At 32.3% G+C, this 22422-nt stretch overlaps 1 protein-coding gene across 1 annotated transcript; it reads left to right on the top strand.

The window, feature by feature from the left end:
- The first annotated feature begins 519 nt into the window (after positions 1-519).
- Positions 520-13890, top strand: LOC124362327 (zinc transporter 2-like). The gene is made up of 8 exons (XM_046816738.1): positions 520-672; positions 3153-3350; positions 5534-5650; positions 6358-6664; positions 8827-8983; positions 9712-9817; positions 12903-13037; positions 13199-13890. Exons 2-8 carry the CDS (start codon positions 3167-3169, stop codon positions 13345-13347), a joined length of 1155 nt encoding a protein of 384 aa, XP_046672694.1. The 5' UTR covers positions 520-672; positions 3153-3166; the 3' UTR covers positions 13348-13890.
- The last annotated feature ends 8532 nt before the right edge of the window (positions 13891-22422 follow it).

Genomic DNA, 22422 nt, shown 5'->3' with positions numbered 1-22422 from the left:
ATTCTTATATCTAATCAAAGCCTCTCAATATGAAAGTAAATAGAGCAATTTCTTGTTGTTAGCCATATCTGTTTATTTATCGGTTGTTATTTTATAGAAAATATAAACCTGAGTATAAAACGTAAATTTAATTTTCTCAAATGTTTTACCATGTTAAACGTCATGTGGTTTATAGCACGTTCACGGCCTTAACCGTGGCCTTACTATTTAAAATTTATGAACTATGACAAAATCTTAAGTTATTTTGAATTATCATGCCAGATTATACCTGTATTAGGGATAAGTCTTGGCTAATTTCTGGATATTTAGTACCCTCCTACGGAGTTCACACCACTAATTAAATAAATAAAGAGATCGCACAGCCTCGCACTGGATAAATAGGTGTAGCCCTATTAATTGAAAATACATTTTATTTAATTGCCACGAGGCCTCAGAGATAGTGTTCATGTAGGGAATGGTCTGCCCACGAGCGTGAGTTCGACCTTGGTAAAGATAACGAGAGACGCTGCGACCATAAAATATTGTAGATAACCATATTGCCGTATGCAAACCTGTGTTCAGTGTTGTGAATGAGGTCAGAGATACTTGCTTCCGTTGTCGCTGGAATCTGATCCACAGAACTCGTGCCACCAGAGGATGCTACTATATCGCTTGTCTCAAGGCTGTACATAGGTCAGTGTTTTGTGTTTTACTTTGGTGTTTTGCATATCTCTATTTAAATTAACTAATTTAAACATTATATCAAACTACAATGTACAGTACACAGTATGGCGTAGATTTTAAGAACGTAAATATTTTATACTATGAATATTTATCTTAAAAATCATTTTTAGATCCAACTTTAAATCTTTACTCGTTAATTATTTTGAGGAACAAAATGCAATATCAATATAATCTTTGCCGCACGGTTAATATGTAAGTCCGTTCACAACAGCCAAATACGTAGACAAGATTTCCATGGACCTCGGCCTTTCTCTGACCTACTTTATTACAGAACATCTGATCAGTTTTATTTCTACGATTTATGAAATGTGTATTCTTTTTTCCTTCCAAAGAATATGTATTGATTTACGAATATGTTGAATATTTCTTAACATTACAATTCTGGGAGGTGTCTATATTGATTTAATCGACTTAAGACTAGAAATTTCCTTATGGACAAGTCGATCGGTTTGTGTATATTGTGTCTTCTCCATATTAGACTTACGATAATGGAAGATGTCAAGATTGATTGTATCGATTTACGACCACAGTGTTCCTTAATGATGAATAGTTCAGTGTAAGTAACTATGCATTTATATATGCATTTTTGGATATCTATGGCATATCTATCTTGGACGTACCATACTGCTAGACGTGTCAATTAATTGCATATTTACGTTCAGAGTGTTAATTCTAGAACTCGATTGGTTTTCTCTATATTGGACCCATGAGTTTGTGAAAATCCAGATTGATTGATTGCGATGGTCCATATAGATTCCGATTGGTTTCATGTATGTACATTGGTTCTCTTTATATTGGATTTACGGTTAACAGAAAAAAATTCAGAGATAATATGAATGACTTGGCACTTTACATTTTTATCATATCAAACTACTTTACCCTCATTGATTTTTTATGTATGTATATTTTTCTGTTTACATGTTTGCTTTATATTCTTATAACCCTATTTACTGTTTTAAATCCTAATGACTGTTGAACCGAAATCTAGAATTTACTACAATCTATCCGTTTTTTCTTAATGTGATGATTAACACCCAGTTCAAAACTGTTTTATGAACAGGTAATATATACCTTACAGTTAGAACTATTGTAACCATATTTGGCTCGAGCATCCTACGTGATAAAGTTTTAACCATGGATGGTTTTCTAAAGCTCTTTAAGACAATGAGTAGAGCCATAGTTACAAATTCTTAATATGTGCAATTACTCTTTACTTTGTAGTTTATTCGATTCCAACCAACTGTACGTTCTAAATGGGAAGTTTTAACTGAGCATGGATTTTATGACCCTTTTATGACAAATAAAGAAGACCTAGGTTTAAAAACAGTATGTTCATAAGCTTAGTCTAAAAGCTTGTAATGTATCTTAACAAATAGTAGGCATATTTTATTACATTCAACAAAAACATAACAGATATTTTTCGTAACCGAGAAGAACTAAAATGTCAAAAGCTGTCGAAGACGCGTACCTTCCAAAGTACGACAGGTTCTAGGGAGTGAGCTTTCAGAGGCCTGTAATTTCCAAAGGCCCGGAGATCCCAGAGGCTGACAGCTCCCAAAGGCCTATATCTGCCAAAGACGGGAGACTGCCAGACGCTGGGACGTTCCTAAGGATCGAAGATCTCAGAGGCCAAGATCTGCCAGAGGCCAGGATCTGCCAGAAGCCGGGAGGTCCTAAGTGCTGAGTGTTACCAAAGAATAATATCTGCCAAAGACGGGAACCTGCCGGAGGCCAGGACCGGCCAGACGCCTGGAGGGCCTAGATACTGAAAGCTAGCAGAGGATAATATCTGCCATAGACGGGGACCTGCCAAATGCTGGGAAGTCCTATATACTGAAAACTCTGAAGATCAATATCTGCCAAAGCCGGGGACCTGCCACAGTTCTATGTCAACCGATGTTATAACCTGCTCGAAGTTGTCTCCTACAAGAGGCCTAGACCTGTTAGAGACCGAAAGCTCCCAGAAGATGGTAGCTTAGAGGGTGTGAGTGTCACGTACGTTCATACATAGATTTGTACAGTAATGTAAGTTTCAAAATACCAGTCTTATGCAACGGAACTTTATCAAAATCTTGTAAATCCAAAGTATTGTTTTGAATAACAAGATATCTAGTAAAGCTTTATTTTAAACCTCCGGCGATGCAATGTTTTACCAATCAATGTATTTCAAGCATGTAGTAAACCTCAAAATCAACATAATGGATAAATCGATTAGTGCGTAAGCCAGTGTTAAACAGTTTGAGTGGGCAGGACTCCTCTTTAGTTTAACTAAAACTAAATATATTCGCGTACATTTAATTTCTAGAATAAACTATTTTAAAGGGTAACAAAATATTATTTGCTTACATATTCAAGCATTTTTGCACACATATAATACATATTAGCTAAGCGTTATATAAAAATGTAAATTCCTTACTAACTTTCTGCAGATAAACCTTGAGAGATGAGTAGTGAAACATACAAGAAGACCGAAGACGTAGAAGATAGGTTAGAAGTGAACCTCGGTGTCCCTGAGAAGCAACCTCGAGACCTCGGTATCCATAAGGTCGTGTTCACCGGTCACGGAGAAACTGCAGAACCTCCGATGGAAGGATGCATCAAGCCTGCCATGGAAGCTATAACAATAGGTATGTCGTCCACTCAAATAGAATTTTTAAAACAAATAACGAATTGAGAAAAGAAAAATTGACTATTCTAGAAGGGGCAATAATTAAGACATCAAGTAGAATAACATAAGTTATTCTTGTTCAATGTAAAATAATTTTTAGATGGATGAATGAATCACTTAATTTTAGGAAAGGCTTCAAAGAAAAATCAATAATAAAACTGTATGGTAAATCTTTGGATGTTTGATACATTCTTAGTAGGATATATCTGATTGATATTGTATTGTAAAGTACCTAAACTTAGACTTTTGGTAACGTCTTTACAGAGTGTGAAGATAACATGTGAGTAGTAACTGCTGCTTATCATAATCACATAGGTTTTTTTATTTAGTAAGGTTTATTTTTCTCAAAATCATGTTTAGGCGTCAGGATAAATTTGTATACTGAATCTAGTCCTTACTAAAGTGCATAGTAGATATCTTTGTTTGAATATAATTTTATGATAGTTATTTTATTTTTTCATATATATATATATATATATATATATATATATATATGTATGTATGTATTTATGTATACGTCATTCTTGTTTGCGTGTGTATGTCACTGAACTACTCCTAAAAATCGATTGGATTAGACTTCAGATAGATTCGAGAATAGTTCAGGTTTATGAATTCAAGCAGTTTCAAATTAAATTTACAAGATAAAAATAAAGATTTTCAAACCGCCTGGACATTATAAGCTGAAATTACGTGACAGTTCGTTATATTAAGTAGGTAAAAAAATATTGCACTTAAGTGCTAATCTATGACGTGGGCTATATTTATTTTTTAAATAAATTTCTATTTGAGCTTAAAGCTTGAGTGTTTAAAGATAACTTTATAATAAAGTACATGTACGTTTAGCATGCGTCTTTTAATTATTTTGTTGTGGATCGTAGAACACCTCAGCTAAACAAACTTTTAAAGCGTTCATAATTCAATTTTTAAATATGAGCGGTAATGGCGATCAATTAGTAATTTTAACTACAGTATTTATTAAATGTTACTTGAATAACTGTGTGTTTGAAAAAATCACTTTATTTTGTGTTATACCTTACATTTAATTTTAGAGTTCCTGGATTGAAAATAGGCCTATTCTTATTTCGAAAATTCATCCGAGCTACTCCCATTGGTTTTAATGTAGCAACCAAATCTCTCCTTGGTCTCTAAAGCTGTGTAATATGATTAACAATGATATAGGCAATAATAGGCAAAAAATATCAGTTTTTCAAAATATCATTGCATTTTTTTTAAACACAAATTAAACCATAATAAAGGTTTGGTTTGCCAGAATAACAAATTTCTGAAAATACATAACAAATATCTTGTTACGTATTTTATGTACAACTAATACAAAATATGATAAAAACATAGATCGTAGATGAAAAAATGTATCATCGACACTTTATATTTGTTGGTGCAATATACCATACATTAAAATGTAAGGTTTTGAGCATACGTAATAACTTATTAAAAGAATTGTGTTGATATCTTATAAATTAAACTTAATAATTAATTTATGTTATTTTTCTTTTTGTACACAATCATAATTACAAAATTTAACTGTAGTTACTTTATTTTTAATTATTCTTCTGCTTAATATAACCTTATTGATTTGCATTTTCTTATTTTCGTAAGGGTGTGGTATAAAACACGGTAAAGAACAAAATAATCTAATTTAATTGCTTGAATAAAATCCTACCACAAGGGCTTAGGCACATTCTGTACAGTACTCTACTATTAAGAGTATGTTAATCAAGCTTTCAACATACTGTATACATACTGGGGGTCTGTTGTTTGCTTACAGTTGCTTTAGTTTCATATTATATAAATTATATACTCAGCAAAACCTAGTAATAACTATAACCAGATTTAATGTATTTTTGTTTGTTGATTGTCTGTTAGTAACTTATATAACTGGTAGTGTATGATCTACATTAGGTAATTAATAAATACTTATTGAAATATTGTTATAAATCAGAAGACATTTAAAATTGCTATTATAATTTGCTACAGCCTATAGCCATGTGTATTGAAAAGTTAATGTAAGTGTAAACATTTGTCTCGTATGTTTACTGTACTTGGCAATATAAAATATATGTAATATGAATAATGATTTTTTTTAATGTGAACTATCAATATAACAAAATGCTTACGTTTCAGTACAAGATGACCATTGCCAATGGGACAAAGAAATTGAAGCGAGAAACCGCAGCGTCAGACGAAGGATAATCAGTTCCAGTGTGATATGTTTGCTCTTCATAGGGATGGAGTTCGGCGGTAAATGAATAGCTTATATTATTTTATAAATGTATACGTATAGGCAGTAATCCAGTGGAAGATTTAAATGAGACTATAGCTGGAAAACTATTGACGATTTTAGTATAAACACGGCCAAAACTTGTAATATTTCATTTAAAATGAGGGTTAGTAATTATATTATAGCCTCAAATACCTCCTTCATAGCAGATTACTAACACAACAGAAGTTTTCATGCAAAAGGTTATATTTTTGTTAAAACTTCTTCTTCTTGATTTAATCTTTCTATCATAATAAACATTATAAGTTTTTGAACATTTATATTGTGATGAAAAATATTCAAAATATTGTCATAATTTTAGGAAACCCATCCTCGATAAAAATTTTCATTTATACTTTTATATAACTTCTGTTGAGTTAAATTTCTCATAATATAGGATGATTTTAATTCAATGTATTTAAGTGTCGAGTGTATACGATGTCATAGACTATATATATATATATATATATATATATATATATATATGTTTTTTTTTACTTATATGTATTATTTTACTTAACATGACCTCATAGGCCTTTTGGCGTCTCTGAACTAAATTTGTCTGGCTTGCAAGGGGAAGCAAAATTAGGCCTTTGTTTGTATTATAATTTGGGATTTTACTTTATTTTTTTTATGAATAATGTTAGTAAATACTGAAGTTTGCCCAAACGACAGTGAATGTGTACAGGCGGGTTGCTGTCCAACAGTCTGGTGATTGCTGCGGATGCCACGCAGCTGCTCACGGTGTTCTCGACATTGATGGTGTCCTTGTTTGCCCTGGAGTTGTCAAGCCGTCGCTCCAACAAGGCCCGGCCGATCACCCTCTCATGGTACCGCTTCGAGGTGATGGCAGCGCTCTTCTCAGTTCTTCTCACCTGGGTCCTGTCGAGCGTCGTGCTGTACCTCGCCTTTGACCGTATCGTCACCGGTGACTTTGTCCTTGACGTTGACATGATGCTGGCCACATCCGCCTTCGGAGTCGTCGCCAACCTTCTGTGAGTTCATATCCAATTTGTATAAGTGTAGAAGACTTCCTCATGGTCTATACTTTTTATAAATGTCCAGTGTTACATAGTTTAAATAATTTCATGATTTCAATTATATGTGAGCTCAGATACAAATATTTGTAGCCCTAGTGGCATCGGTGAGCCCCAAAGGTTGTAAATATTATTGCTACCGTAAGACTTTCATAACTTTGAGTATGTAAGTGTGCATACGTTCAGTTAGAAATGACTTTGATAGCCTGCTAAAGTTTGGTTAACACTAACACTTTAATAACCTTTCTGAATCATCTGGAATGAGTATTAACAAAAACAAACTCCTCATTAAACGTGGCTTTCATTGATATTGGTTAGGTTTCTTTGCAGATAACTTTTAAGTAAGTAAAACATAATTAAATATCATATAATAAACCACGGGTATATAAGACTACCACTATACGTGTAAGTTTTAAAGCACAAATATAATGAATTATTCCGGAATACCTATTAAATATCCTGTATATGTCTAAATAATTATTTTTGTAATCACACATTACATGCTCAAGTGTAGAGTGAATGTTCTTACAAGTACCTATCTCACGGAATGACTCTGTTTGCTTACATACTACAGGATAGTAAATTACCACAACCCACCAATAGCAGATACCATCTATTAGATATTTATAGAATTTCTACTATACAGTAATTTACTCGGTCGGTGAGGTTATCTCTAACGAGTTTTATCGGTTTAGGATTATAGAAATACTGGAAAGAGAACGGCAAAACTGTTTGACTTTTTAGTGTATAATTCAGAACTTATGCCTTCGTAAACATGATACAAATACATACAACTCGCGTGTAGTCCAAATAATAAGGTAACATAAGAGTTCTGATTAAAAGGTTTAGCATTGTTTTAAAATATTAGAAGGAGCATACAATAATAATAGTTATGTGATGTTTAAACCACGTTCCATGTAAAATTTTCATAACTACTTTTTGCTGTATATGATGCCGTGCGTATAGTATTGTACATTTTTGTCAACACAAATCCGTGTTAAGAATATTTTTTCGTTCAATATATTTATATAACTCTACGTATGGGTATGCATCTTTTGCATTGTACTTCTTAGGCTATTAGGCTATTATATTGTTGTTTATCAGAAGAGGAAAAACGTATGGTTTGAATATTTTCATTGAACAAGCTATTAACTAGGCTACATTCTGTTTAACAAAAGAGGAAATATGTACTCTTTTGAAAAATATGAATTTAGCAAAATATTTTATATATAAAAGCTACTATGATACTTTGCCCAACAACGAATTTTGGATAAAGAATTTGGTAACCCTTCTAAAACGTGCAGACAGCATAGTCTCTATTATACCTATTACAATGATAATATTTTACTTGTTCCAGAATGGGTATAGCTCTTCACAGGTCAATTTTAAGGTTCTTTGAATACCAATGTTCGTATATTTGACTTGCTCTAGGATGGGTATAGCTTTCCAAAACAACTGTCAAGCAAAGTTTCAATGTAGGTATCGAGGTTCTTTGAATACCAATGTTCGTCTATTTGACCTGTTCTAGGATAGGAATGGCTCTCCACAACAACTGCCAAGCAAGGTTTTCAATGTAGGTATCCAATGTGTCTTACCCTTCTGGTCAATGTTCGTCTATTTGACCTGTTCTAGGATAGGAATGGCTCTCCACAACAACTGCCAAGCAAGGTTTTCAATGTAGGTATCGAGGTTTCTTTGAATACCAATGTTCGTCTATTTTGACCTGTTCTAGGATGGGAATGGCTCTCCACAACAACTGTCAAGCAAGGTTTCAATGTAGGTATCGAGGTTCTTTGAATACCAATGTTCGTCTATTTGACTTGTTGTAGGATAGGAATGCCTCTCCACAACAACTGTCAAGCAAGGTTTCAATGTAGGTATCGAGGTTCTTTGAATACCAATGTTCGTCTATTTGACTTGTTGTAGGATAGGAATGGCTCTCCACAACAACTGCCAAGCAAGGTTTCAAGGTAAATATCAAGGTTCTTTGAATACCAATGTTCGTCTATTTGACCTGTTCTAGGATGGAAATGGCTCTCCACAACAACTGTCAAGCAAGGTTTCAATGTAGGTATCGAGGTTCTTTGAATACCAATGTTCGTCTATTTGACCTGTTCTAGGATGGGAATGGCTCTCCACAACAACTGCCAAGCAAGGGGTCAAGGTGGATGCCAAGGTGCTTTGAATACCAATGTTCGTGCCGCTTTCATGCATATCGTCTTTGACTTCATGTTCAGTTTGGGTGTGTTCGTCACAGCCTTGTTCATTGACTGTTGCGTGAGTTCAACACTATATACTTAAAATAAATGCAATCGTTTTTATATTCTTTACATTATCGTAACCATCAACTTCATGGCAAATATTTTCTTGTAATAATTGCACTAATTATGTTTTTAATTTTATAGTCCAAAGTTTTAGGTATAAAGAAAAAATTCCATTTTTATTAAACTTAAGTTGTGTTTTTTTTTTTTTTTTTTTTTTTTTACTTTTAGAATATTTGTATCAATATAGTTATACTCCGTATTTTAAACAACAAATATATATTTTAGAAAATATAACTGTCAAAAACAAGTTTAAAAGTTTAAATTTGGTACAATAACGTTTTGATAAAAATATTTCAGCTAGATTCATGGGCCAGCTTGAAACACCATTTGATTCTAAAATAGCGGTAGTTCAAACTGTAAATGAAATTCACAACTTAGTTATTTATTGCATGCTAATGACATATCAGAAAAAACTATTTATGAAACTTTTTCTCAAACAGTTTTCAAGACATTAATTTTATGTAATGTTTATTTAAATAATATAAAAAATTAATTATTAAATATTTGCTAATGAAACGAAATCCAACTACTTCTTCTGTTTGAGATATTATTCCTCCAAAAGGACTACCTTTATTGGTAAATATATTACATAATATATATTTAATTTACTTTCACACAACATATTGTTCACTGAGTGTGTCACCCATGTGACTTGAAACTTATGTATATTTATTTTTACAGCCCGACTGGCATATCGTTGACCCGATCTGCACGTTTGTCTTTTCCATATTTGTGCTACTGATCACTCTGGCACTGTTGAAGGATATTCTAAATCTTCTCATGAATGGTTAGTAAACTTTATTTAATTTATTTATATGTAATTTGTATTGTTGTATCTTTTAGTTTAAAAGTACGTAAGTTATATACTACATATGTTATACAACTCTTAATAGTTTTTTTTATTCACAAACACCACAAGAGGTTAGTTATATAAGTATTATTACAAATTCTGAAAACATTGCGCAAACTTTTTAAGAAGGGCTAGAAACTTATATTATGTCCCTTATTACGCTATGTTCTAAAAAGACCATTGTGCTTGCTTCCGTTGTAACAGATAATTCAAAATGGTTAGGAAAGGGTTAGATTCGTGCCGAAATCCAAAGAGGAGCGATACTGAATTCTAACAGTCATATCACCTTGAAAGAAAGGATGCTCTTTTTAGACTCTTCTAGTCAAATTTGGCAAAAGACAGCTTGGCTGTCCAGGCTACTATCATCCTTAATCAGTAAGGGAGTTCCACCCACTCCAAAAATCATCCTCCGCAGTCAAATAGACCTATCGCTCTATCCTTCTACCTCAAATATCTAGAAATTTGCGAATAGTAATGTACCCTTCCATGAGGGAGTACGATGAGTGGATCTATATTTTATATCGCTTAGTATTAATATCAGTACTCAATATATTGAATAACAGAACTGTCAATTAATATCACGTATCTGACATGTCTTGACTGATTGACTAATTCATTAACAGCCACGAAAACCCATGAAATATAGAGACATGAAATCTTTGTGATTATGTAAAGAATGGGACGAAAAACATTAAGATTCCTTTTGTGTGCACAAAATATGAAATAACCGGTATATAATGGCACATTATAAAGGAACCATAACCATGAAAACAAACAAGAATTACGATAGGTAGGTATGAAAAATCTTATTTAAATAATAAATAAGTATAATAACAAAAATGTACTAAAAGCAAGAAAAACAACTTTGAATTATATTTTCGTTACATTTTTATTTAAAAGAAATCACTTATCCAATATTTTTATAACGTTTAAAATGTTTTTATTATGGTAAGGATCACTTAAGGTGCATCCACACTGGACATTTATTCTTCGTTGAACATTTTATTAATCCCCGACAGATGTCGCTACACCTCGACAATTCTTATTCCTAAAGTTTCACCCCATGAGCGAACCTTTGTTCAGTTCTGTGGGGAACCCCTTTATGTCGCAGTTATTGTAGTCCGTTTCTTGCCGAAATGTTGTGTTTCTAGTATATTTTTGTGTTATATGTATACAATACTAGAATATTAATCAGTAGAGAGCAGATTTTGGATAAATAAAAAGTTTTATTTTTACTATCGTTATATTAACAGCATAGTTTATATGGACTCCATGAGAAGAAAGTTTTAAAACGAATAATAAACTTTACAACAGTTGGAAAACATTTAGCACAGAAAATGTCACTGAAGTTAATAAAGTGTAGAAAAAAATTAACAATTTTTCATCTCAGCACAGACGAGAGTAAATAATGCTGGGACAAAATCGAGTATTGGGAGTAGGAAAAAGAAAGAAATACCGGCAGGGTCTATAAAAATTTGCATATTTAAGTAACTAATACTCCATAGTATTGCTACTAACTAGTAACTAATACATTTAAGTAACCTTACCTATACTCACAGTGCAATCATAAGGAGGAGAACGATAACGATGTCCAATGATGTCGATGATGATGTCCAATAACATGCCAATAAAGAGTGTTTAAGATTATGAAAGATTGATATGTGGAATTAAAATAGTAATCGACTGGAGAGCCCAAGTATTCTGTGCTTTTAAAATATTTTAAATTCCTATTCGGTTTTAACATTTCAAAAACAGTTAACATTTGTTTAAGTCCACTTTTAATATTTCACCATTGTACTTGTATGCCTCTGTTATCACTGACAATGCCGTTGATACCTCATATTGCTGAAGAAACAAATGTACAAGCAAGTAAATGCCGATATACAACAGCATTTATTTTCGAACACTGAAATTGTATTAAACACTGAATTCCCTTCAAACACCATAATTTGTTTAAAAAAACATCTAAATAAATATTCGACAAACATTTTTGCAGCAAATATTTAGTTTTACGCACAATATTGTATTTGGCGAACATGTTCACCACGATTACATACCGAGTGTAGAGGGAGCTCTAAGTTAACTAATAAATTAATTAACAAGTATCAGTTGATAATAATAATGGTTGCAATTATCCAATATCTCTTATTTATATCGATATAAAACATCTCGGTCCGCTTATCGTTCTCTACCCAAGTTCCACTCCTGAATATCCATAGGGCTGCCCATATGTACGTGATACGTCACTTTTTTATTCTAAACATCGGATTACAAAAACGTACTCATTTAACTGTACTCTTGTATCTGTGATTTTTCCAGTCTGTGAGCACAGAATAGTCTTACTTCGTATCTGTGAACAACTGTTATTGAAAATAGGCTTCCACGGTTATTACTGTATTTTTTTATGTCCAGAAAATCTGGATCCTGGTGATACCCTGCTCGACTACATCTTAGTTTATTCGATCCTCTTTTTGCTGAAATCCCAAGGTCTTAGAGTTCTTAATCTCCATATGAGAAATACCTTAAATTTAAATTCACTGGCATGTTTTGGATACCTATCCCTATTTATGAGTCCCTAGCTCTGTGTCGGGACGTCTAAAGTTCTTTTTGGGTCCCCAAACTTTTAATTTTCAGCTCTCACCCTAACTTAGGCTCTCCCTAAGTCGAATTAATTTAAAACTATAATAAATTACTTTAGGACAGTAAAGAAACAAATAAAAATGTTTTCGGTTTTATTGGGCAATTCGATATGATTTCGTTAATGTCATTCTACTGAACTGTGCCATCTCTTTTCGAAATCAGCTGTGTTAAAGGTAAGCTAACCGATGGCTTTGAAACTTTGCTACCATTAGAGTTGAGTAGTTTCAGTGTTAATTATTTTCCCTCTACTCTACTAACAATTGCATGATATATTAATGTTATTCTTTCACAAACTGGTAAAAAAGTTCTGTCTAATCCAAGATAACATGTGAGTACTGTATTCAATGACCTAATATGTTGTCTCATATCGCTCATGCTATAGCGATGCCGAGGGGCATCTACCTGGACGAGGTATTGAAGACGCTGCTGACAACGGAAGGAGTACAACAGGTAGACAACATGAAGCTGTGGGTTGTCAGCCTTGATAAGATCGCACTTTCGGCTCATCTGACCATCCGTGAGTTTTAATAGAGTACATTTTTACTAAATGTTACTTTTGTTTAGTAACTATTCAACAAAAGTTACTAAATGTTGTAATATCAGTGTTTACACCCTACAACGTTTACAGTATTTAACGTAATGTGACAAATTAACTGGTAACACTTTTTATCTCGGCAGGGCCTGGAGCAGATCACAACGAGGTCCTCAAGAATGCATCTCGCAAAATCCACGCTAAGTACAACTTTTATGAGATGACTCTCCACATAGAGGCCTTCCAGGACAACACTGCGGCGGAACCCCAGACCCCACCTCCAGAAACAGAATAGCACTCTTCTTTTCAATACCAGTGGCTTATATCCTTTTCACGCAAGAGCCAACAATATTGAAACAAACATGAAATTGTACCCCGTTTCAGCATTATTAAATTACACATTACAAGTCATTATCCAAGTGTGGAAAGGTAGCATAGTTACAATCACACTCTTTCTGAGTATTTTTACTCGGAAAGGGTGTGATTACAGTACAGTACAATTACAGTCCTGGTAATTTCCAGAAGCTTCTATGGTTTACTTCGTACTTTGAGGGTGATCAAATACAGTTGGACCACATATCAAAAACTAATACTAATATATTTAAAAAGATAAACATTTTTCAAATGCATATAATTAAATTTTTAAGCAGACATAACTACAATAAAACTTTACAATCAAAAGTAAAAGAACAATTTTACCATTGTAATAGGTTCAATCTTTACCATTGTTTTGTAGTAAAAATTCAAATACTATCAACAGTATTGTTGGCTCTTAATATTACGTGATGTTTTAACCATTTAGCTTGATTTGAGTGCAAATTAAAGTAATGATTATCAATCTTGTTTAACAATTTTTATATCCTAGAATTCATATTGGCAAGTTTTGTTATAGATCTAAATAGCTTCTTTTTTTACTACAATATACCATGTGTTCATCACAGTTCTTTATTTGTATCAAAATTATGCTGTCCCATCAAAAATAATAATTTAACGCCCTCTTACTAAATAAACATATTTAATTAAAATTTATTCACGAAAAAAGTACAAGTTGAACAGTTTATATCATATATTGCTTTAAAACACTAAGATTATAATGCAAGAGCACGTAAAGTACATTACTCCATTGTTTTGTTAACTCTGGCCAAAATAATGGTGCGCTATAATATCTACACTGATTAGCTATCTAATTACAGTTGCACTTAGCGAGTAACGGTTTAATCCCACACGTGAGCTTTGCTTGGTACTTTTAATTTGGATTTACGTGCATAACTACCTTGAAATGTAATTAGTCCCAAAGTTCATTATCGTTATCCTCTCGTAAAAATCAGCAGAATCTCTAATTAAAAAACTAATTTGAATATAAATCCACTACCCATCTAGTTTTAATTGGATCCATAAATTTACAAGATGGCAATTAGATAATATTATTACTATGACCAATGGGAAATCATAAATGAATTACGAATGAAGTAATTGGTCAATTTTAATGTTTAACAAAGTAAAATATTTTAAAATAGTCATTAGAACAGTTATGTTTATGTTTTTTCATAATATTTCATAAGAAAAATATTTATATTTGGGTTGCCTTCTCCATCACAAACAAACCTTAATAACGAATTATTATAGAAAATTGTTTAGTTAAATGCAGCAATCCTACAAAGTAATCATTCCATTTTCTTATCATTCAGCCTTATAGGATAAGAATTTTTCTTATCTTCCGAAAACACTATCGCCATTACTTGTTGAGAACGGTTGATATTAAAGTGTACACTTTATGATCTCGGTCCCACAACGCATGTTCATGGCTAACTCACCTGAACTCCGTCAACACCAAACGCTATAAATTTATATTTACATATCATTTTACGAACATTTACAGGCATTCTGTAGTACCAGTACCACAATCAATTTGATTTTGGTATACCTCAACTTATTCTTATACAAATATAGTACAATGTTTGTAACACCAAGTAGCGTTTGAGTGAGTTTTGAACGATTTTTAATTTTTGGGTTGCGTCAGGAAGGTTTTAAGGGTTTTAAAGGGTAAGGGGGGAGAAAGGAACACACACATGTGGATATGATATTCTCATCTTTCGATGTAAAAGTTGTCTCCAAAAACATATAGTGAATATCTCAGCCATCGATTAACTCACACCTAGACCATCAATATATGTCTACCACGAGTACACAGATTCAAGATAAGCAGTCCCAAATGTGCACAGAGCCAGCGGTCCTAGTCTGAAAGCCACCCTGCACCATTTTATTTACGAGTAATTGTACTTTTGATGATAAAATATCTTAAACTTTCGATCATAATTTGCCCCAACGAAGTATTCCATACTACAAAATTATAAGGTTAAAATGTCACTTAAAATCATAGCCTGTACACAATTATGTAAGGTTGTGTATGACAGTGACCCAACTAAGGAACAAACTATTTCCATGCAGTTCTTGATTAAACCTTTGTCGAAGTATATAGCTAAGAACTAAGTAGAGTCAATTTCCTGAGCTCGAGAATAATCCCTCTATAATACCATTTGTAGTAAACTTTCAAATTATCGTAAAGTTTATGTAAATCAAACTTCATTTAGAACTATAAGATTTAGGTTTTCATTTCATGAAGGCCTAATGCAGAAATATAGTTTCATACTGAATTTGGTTTTAAAATCCTGCTCTGTTTCATACCGCTTCCTAAATAATTTTCTTAAATTCGTATTTACTCTTTTAGATTGTCATTGTATATTTTAAAAATACATGAACCATGACAGATCTATGGGAGAACTCCATGCCTCAGTAACACCACTTATGACGCTTACTCTTTCTATTTGGATCCTTTGATTTAAATATCACTTAAATAAGATGTCGCTTCTGGTTGTTTCCCATCCAAGAACGATACAGAATCCAAGAATATATTTGTACTTATTGCATCTTTCATCAATTTAAATAGTCGAAACTCTTATTATTTTGAGTTAAAACGCGAAATCTACCAAAACAAATCATGAGTTAATAAAGAAAGAGTTTTAGACAAAACGGGAAATACTATATGGGACCGTAGTACTCTGTGTAGCGCATCATCATTATAAAAAGTATTGGGATTTCTTTTTCTGATTACTAGTCTGAATATAGAACTTCTCTATGAAAATTTATTCATTTTGAGTGAGACAGAATATACAAAATGCCTTGCTTAATTGTCTAAATTACTCAGCTCAACTCTCGTACAGCGATAATAGGGTGTTATACAAGTTGTAACTGTGGTATATAGCTGTGGGACAAATTATTACAAATGTGGACCCTGGACTGTTATAACCTGGTACCGGATAAGTGAGACTAATAGCCCCAGGCTGTGCCACATCTGTTCTTGTTATAGAGGCAAGTGACCTCTCTTATATAATCGCATTGGAGATGAGACAGCTCAAGGAGTGAGAACTTGAAGTAGCGATCATGTCCAAAAAATAATTTTTATAGAAAAAGTAGTTTTGAATATAAATGATATTGTACTTTTTATATGTTATGTTCATATATAATAGGACTTCCGGGGAGGAACAATCTTACAGGGATTTGTCTAAAAATTATCAAGACAATCAGTCAAGAATCAACGTTGGACTAAATCTTGCTTGATTATTGAGAGTAACTTAGACTAACCACCCACAGCATACAGATAATACGAATTTACCATGACTTAAAAAGCGAACAGAAAGAAGTCAAGAAGGAAAAGAAAGGGGTTCAAACATAACCAAAACGTGCTTGTAGCCCAGTCCAGGCGATGTCACTGCACAGGATGATATAAGGTTTCTGTTCGTTATTTTTGTATATATTAATACCTCCCACACCTGACGAAGATGATAGATTTAAATCCTCGAAACTTTGCATTGTACCGTTTATAACCTATAACTGTAGTACATAATATTATTTTCACACGACATTATTTAATGTTGATTTATGAACTTTCAATAAAATTTATTTGGTATTGGTTGGCCGGTGAGTGCAGACCTATTGTGACCTGAATTCAGTAGTAATGACGCTCCAGAATCTTTTGTTTACTTTAACATAGATTGTAGTCAAGCATTAGTTTAGTTTTTTATCTGAAGAAGAGATCATATTCCAGATCTCGAAACGTGGTGTTACTGATTTTTTTGTGTCACTGAACGATAGCATATGTCCGGAAAATCCCGTTTCTTTCACGATACAATGTTAATTATGATACACACTATTAATTAGCATTAATTAAGAGTACGATAGAGACACCTGAATGTTGTGTATAAACTATGCTATTACATAAGAATATAATGGTGTCTGTCTGAGTGTTTTTGTGTGTGTATGTTTTATTCAATTACTTAAAAACAACTTCACCATTGTAGTGAAATTTTCAATGGAAATTTATAGGTTCCTTAGTTAACAAATATCCTTATTCTTATTTCAAAAATCTGTCTGAGGTTTGTTCCACTGGTTTCTAAAGTAATACATTTCAACATTTTACATGTTCGTACATTTTAGTAAATATTAAATATGCAGTAATTTGTTAGTACTATAATACAGATGTCAAAAATAAATGATATCTAGTTACCTATCTTGGGGATTAGAGAAATCTACACCCTGTCCAGAAGATTTTCGTGAACAAATTGAGCTATATGCTTAAAACTATACATTAAGCTTCATTTATATATAGCCAGCAAATGGGTTTGGTGATAAATTAATCTCCATGGGATTTGGCTGGTCATTAACAAAGTTAAGCTACACGCTAAATGTCTCGAGAAAGGTTTAACCTATGTGTGTAATATTTTTCTTATTGTCCAATCACTCAAGGTACTGGTTTGCCATAGTAATTTTTTTTTTTAGGCATGAAAGACTTTCACATAAAAAAGTACCTTACAGTTGAAAATAATCGTCCTTCCGTTTAACTGCCGAGGTTATTGGATATCTACTCCAGAATAAACTTATATGAAGTGCCAAATCATGCATGAAGACCTGGAATGAACAATAATATCTGAACTGAGTAAGAATATCTTGTTATCTCGTTATAGCTGTAAAGCTGCCTAGCTCTTTATAAAATACATTTTACGTGTGCAGTGTTTGTCTTCTGAAGAGGAAAACATCAAACTGGTTCTCCATTAATTCACGTGTCTTTATGGTGATCGATATAAAAATACTGACTGATCCGCATTGCTCTGGCAGACGGTACAAACCGATCGCTGCAATACGTCGCTTCTAGGGCCATCGTTGTGAGTGGAGAACTATATAACTGCCTTGTAAGCGGTGCTGCTGCAGAGAATGTTTAATACTCCAAGTGTAATCGTTTGATGTAGTACCATTTTGTATCTTCCGATTATGTGATTCATATTTATTATTGCGTCGGATGTTATATTATTAAATTATTAATTTTGTATAAACATTAATATTTCACCAAATTTAGAACGAATTTATAGTCAATTAAATTAAATAAAATAAAATTTAAAATGTCTTTAATTATAAAGGCGAAGTTAGGACTTAAAATTCCTCTCTTCCACTTAACCTCTAAAAGAAACACTGAAAATAAAATATAATAATCTCTATTGCAATGCTGTAATTGGCATGTAGTATTAAATTACGTTTAGTAATTAATTACATAATGAATTCATTATTTCAATTTACATTTTAAAGTTCAAATTTAGTAAATTGATTAAACTTGAACACAATTTTACTTTAATACGATTTCAGGTAATAAAATTATACTATTTTTATCAGTTTTCATTCTTTATTCACTCAGGTTATTAAACGTTATCGCAAAGTGTGACCACAAGAACGTATATCAGTAAGTAATTGAAATTACAAGGCTGAGTTGATCATTTCCCCTTTATTCCTAAGATACGTTAGGTATGTCATAGGAATTTCGTTTTGCACTGCAGAATCAAAAGTACAAAAATATTAACGTAAAATAAAAAATATTAATTGATTGTCAGTTTTGAAAACTAAAACCTAGTATGTGCGCCATCGAAATAATTGACGGCAAGCAAGCCAGGTTGCGCGTGTGACGGTGTAAGGGCGTCGGTGCGCGATGATCGGCGAATCCTCTGGAGCTCTTGAGGTTCCGGGCAAACTATATCTATTGAACCAACATCAGAGTTCATTAGTTGTAGAAAAGAATCTATCTCATTAGGTAAAAATGTATGATAAATTTGTAAATCGTCAGCGTACAGATGGAACTTTGAGTGTCGGATGTCAGTACAGTATAATATCATCAATGGAGTGAAAAGAGAATATGATTTATGAATATATACCAAACAAAATTTACAATTATATCACCACTAAAGATCATGATTACAATACAAGACAGAGAGACAGACTTACATACCCAATCTATAGAATTAAATTATTTGAAATAATTACAAAGGAATAATACTTTTCCAATAAAATTCTAGTAACGTTATCCTCTTTGCCTCTAGAAGGTTTCCCTGTGAAATTATAAATATTTTTAAAGAGAAAGAATATTATTCAGAAAATGATTTTCTAATTTATGTAACCATTTAATAAAATTTTACAACAATTTCTTTAACTTTTTAATGTATACCATGTGTTCTAAATTTTATGCACACTACGAGATCTTGGATACTATACGATATACTCTACTCGTATAGCAGAGATTAAATGGACAAATTTGTGCTTAATAACAAGACTAAAAAATTAATATGGTCAAGTTAATTATTGGCTGTGTTGTTCTCTCGCTATGCTCAAAAACCTGTTTTTGGTCGAAAAGTGTCACAGCTCTCTTGTTAGTTGCTATATGGAAACTGTTTTGCGTGTATTGTGCATGCATTTTCTTATAGATTTTAAATATTATCATGAATAATTTGTGAAGACAAGCAAACAGGAGCTGCTAACAGCGAGTAAATGTTTACTCCTGAGTACCTGAGTAAATTTACTCAGCACCCCAGTCCAAGTTTTTTTTTTTTTTTTTTTTTTTTTTTTTATGAAAAACCCAATTTTGAGTTTATACTTGTTTAAAAAATAAATATTTGTTGCACTTTCCTCATGGTGGTCATGAAATAATTCATAAAAACCCGTTTTTTATGAATGGTTGAAGGGAATTGTTATTCTGCTGTTCAGATAATTGCTAAATATTACTGATATTTCACTGCACTTACGTTGCAATCAGCTGCTTAGTACAACATAGAAACTTACAGACAAAGTCAGTCTAAGATGGCTTTTACTGAAATTATTGTAATTGGTTAGCCAAATAGCGTGTAGTTTAAAATTATATCAAATTTTTTAATCCTACAAAAATTAAATCATCATATAAAAATAATAAAGTAACCTAACTATAGGCGATTTATTAACAAATAAGCACTCAATTGAGCCAAGTTTTGTGAACTTGCGGACCAGCGAACTATTTTAGTAAGAGTAAAAGAAGCTTTGTTCAAATTTGATTAGGTTGTTTAGTTATTTTTACAATGGATTTTGTTTAAAATTTTTATAGAATTATTAATTATGGTACTATTTTAAACATGTTCTGTAACTAATCAATTATAATTACAAAGACTAAAATTAATTGAATTTTGAACTGCTCGTAAAAAGGTAATTCTTAAATATTTGATTCTTCGATTGTTTCGTGTGTTCAGTTTTTATGTATGTAATTCTCGGTTCTATTGTGATCCTTTATGGAAACAGGAGAGAGGAGAGCATTTCTGAAATTGTTAGATCTAACCCATCTATGATTTTGTAATTATATCTTAAAACCCATGTTTTAAATAGCAAATTTTTATGAATGGTTTATGCCATTGTAAATATTAAACTCCCTTAAAGTAATGAAAATCGTAGAAATACATATTTTAAATTTAAATTGAAGAAAAATTATGGTTGCCTGTAAAGTCGGTTTTACGGGCGAAGATTTTACGTGACAACGTCTTTTTCTCGGTAGAATATTTATTGATATGAATATTATTAAATTGCACAATAGGAACAAGGAATTGAATGAAAATAAGAATTGCACAATTTGTAACTATAGAAATATATTTTGTTTACTAAAACATTGTACATAATTTGAAATTAATTAAAATTTGTTATTGTAAATGGTAAAGTTGAATAAAACATTTACTAAAATTGGAATTTGAAATTCTTGCTAAACACAGTTAAATTCTAACTCCGCGCGTGGTGATTGGTCGGTTTAGTTCGTTTGTTTGGTCGCACTGTTATGACAGGTTAGAGGTTATAATTTGTTATTTTAAATGTTTGACTAGCAATACGCGCTGTTTCTTCTCAATCGACTGAATTACGATTGATTGCAGAGTGATTTAAACTAATAATTTACTTAACACTATCAACATTTGTCAGTAGTATGACATAACCTATAAACTCAGTTTCTCAACTTTTGTGTCAATCTAACAATTAATCAATCAATCATAGTTTACGATAATGAAATATCAGTGTACAATTATTTACCTTTATTGTTGTAGTTGTTGTAAATGACGAATCTAAGCACTCCACATTTTCACGAATAAACATAGTTATCTGCTTTATCCCGTGCGGCGGACCCACAGTTATCTGCTTTATCCCGTGCGGATCCCGTGCGGCGGACCCACTGGACGGGCATCGTAACGTTACCGGGCGTTACACTTTTTCATGAGTGACTCCGATCCGCAACCTAATTTAAGACGTTGTCACGTCAAAAATATTTCAGGATTTTACCTCAACAAAGTAAACAAATAAATGAACATTAAAATACGAAATTAAAATCAGCATGTTTAATGCTATCTACATACATACCAAAAAAGGCAATAATTCTTTTCATGTATTGTAAAGGTAAACAATAAATTATCTCAAAATTATAAGTAATATTTTAATTTAATATTTGAAAGGCTCGACTATGAGTTATTGAACCTGTTAAATTTAGTAGGTTCACTTCGTTAACAGAGAGCTGTCACAGATCCCACTGTTCCTGTTACCGAACTCTGAGGCTCCATTGTTGTATCGATATCATAACAATAGCACAATACACATTGTGTCCAACAATATCCGTTCCTAGGGATATTATTAGGCTTGTATATGTAACATTGTCATACCTGAAAAATCATCTGAAAACTGATACAACACGTATTGCATTTCACAAAATCCTTCACTGAGATATTATACTGTAGCTGTGTAGTTAAAATTTGTTACACGATTTGTTCATACATCAATATTTTAAGTTTTTCACATTGAAGGTACTGTTGCTATAATGCTACACTATGATATTGAAATTGTAATGTTACGAGAACTGAGTACTGCTACAAACTTTTACTAAAATATGGAGGAAAATTGTGTGGTATTGTTTCGATACATGAATATTTCACTCTAAAGTGGGTAGAATTTATCTTAGTGATTCTGAAAAAATATATTGTACACAATACACAGTAAGTAT

Source organism: Homalodisca vitripennis, chromosome 5 (assembly GCF_021130785.1).
Source record: "Homalodisca vitripennis isolate AUS2020 chromosome 5, UT_GWSS_2.1, whole genome shotgun sequence".
In the NCBI taxonomy this organism is placed as follows: Eukaryota; Metazoa; Arthropoda; class Insecta; order Hemiptera; family Cicadellidae; genus Homalodisca; species Homalodisca vitripennis.
The sequence above is the reverse complement of the archived record's forward strand: the minus strand, read 5'-3'. Positions and strand labels throughout refer to the sequence as shown.

Bases quoted from the DNA above. Each gene is read 5' to 3' on its own strand.
- LOC124362327 (XM_046816738.1), top strand. From the start codon at position 3,167: ATGAGTAGTGAAACATACAAGAAGACCGAAGACGTAGAAGATAGGTTA. The intron at 6,665-8,826 runs GTGAGTTCATAT...GACCTGTTCTAG, and splicing joins GGAGTCGTCGCCAACCTTCT to GATGGGAATGGCTCTCCACA. The intron at 8,984-9,711 runs GTGAGTTCAACA...TTATTTTTACAG, and splicing joins CCTTGTTCATTGACTGTTGC to CCCGACTGGCATATCGTTGA.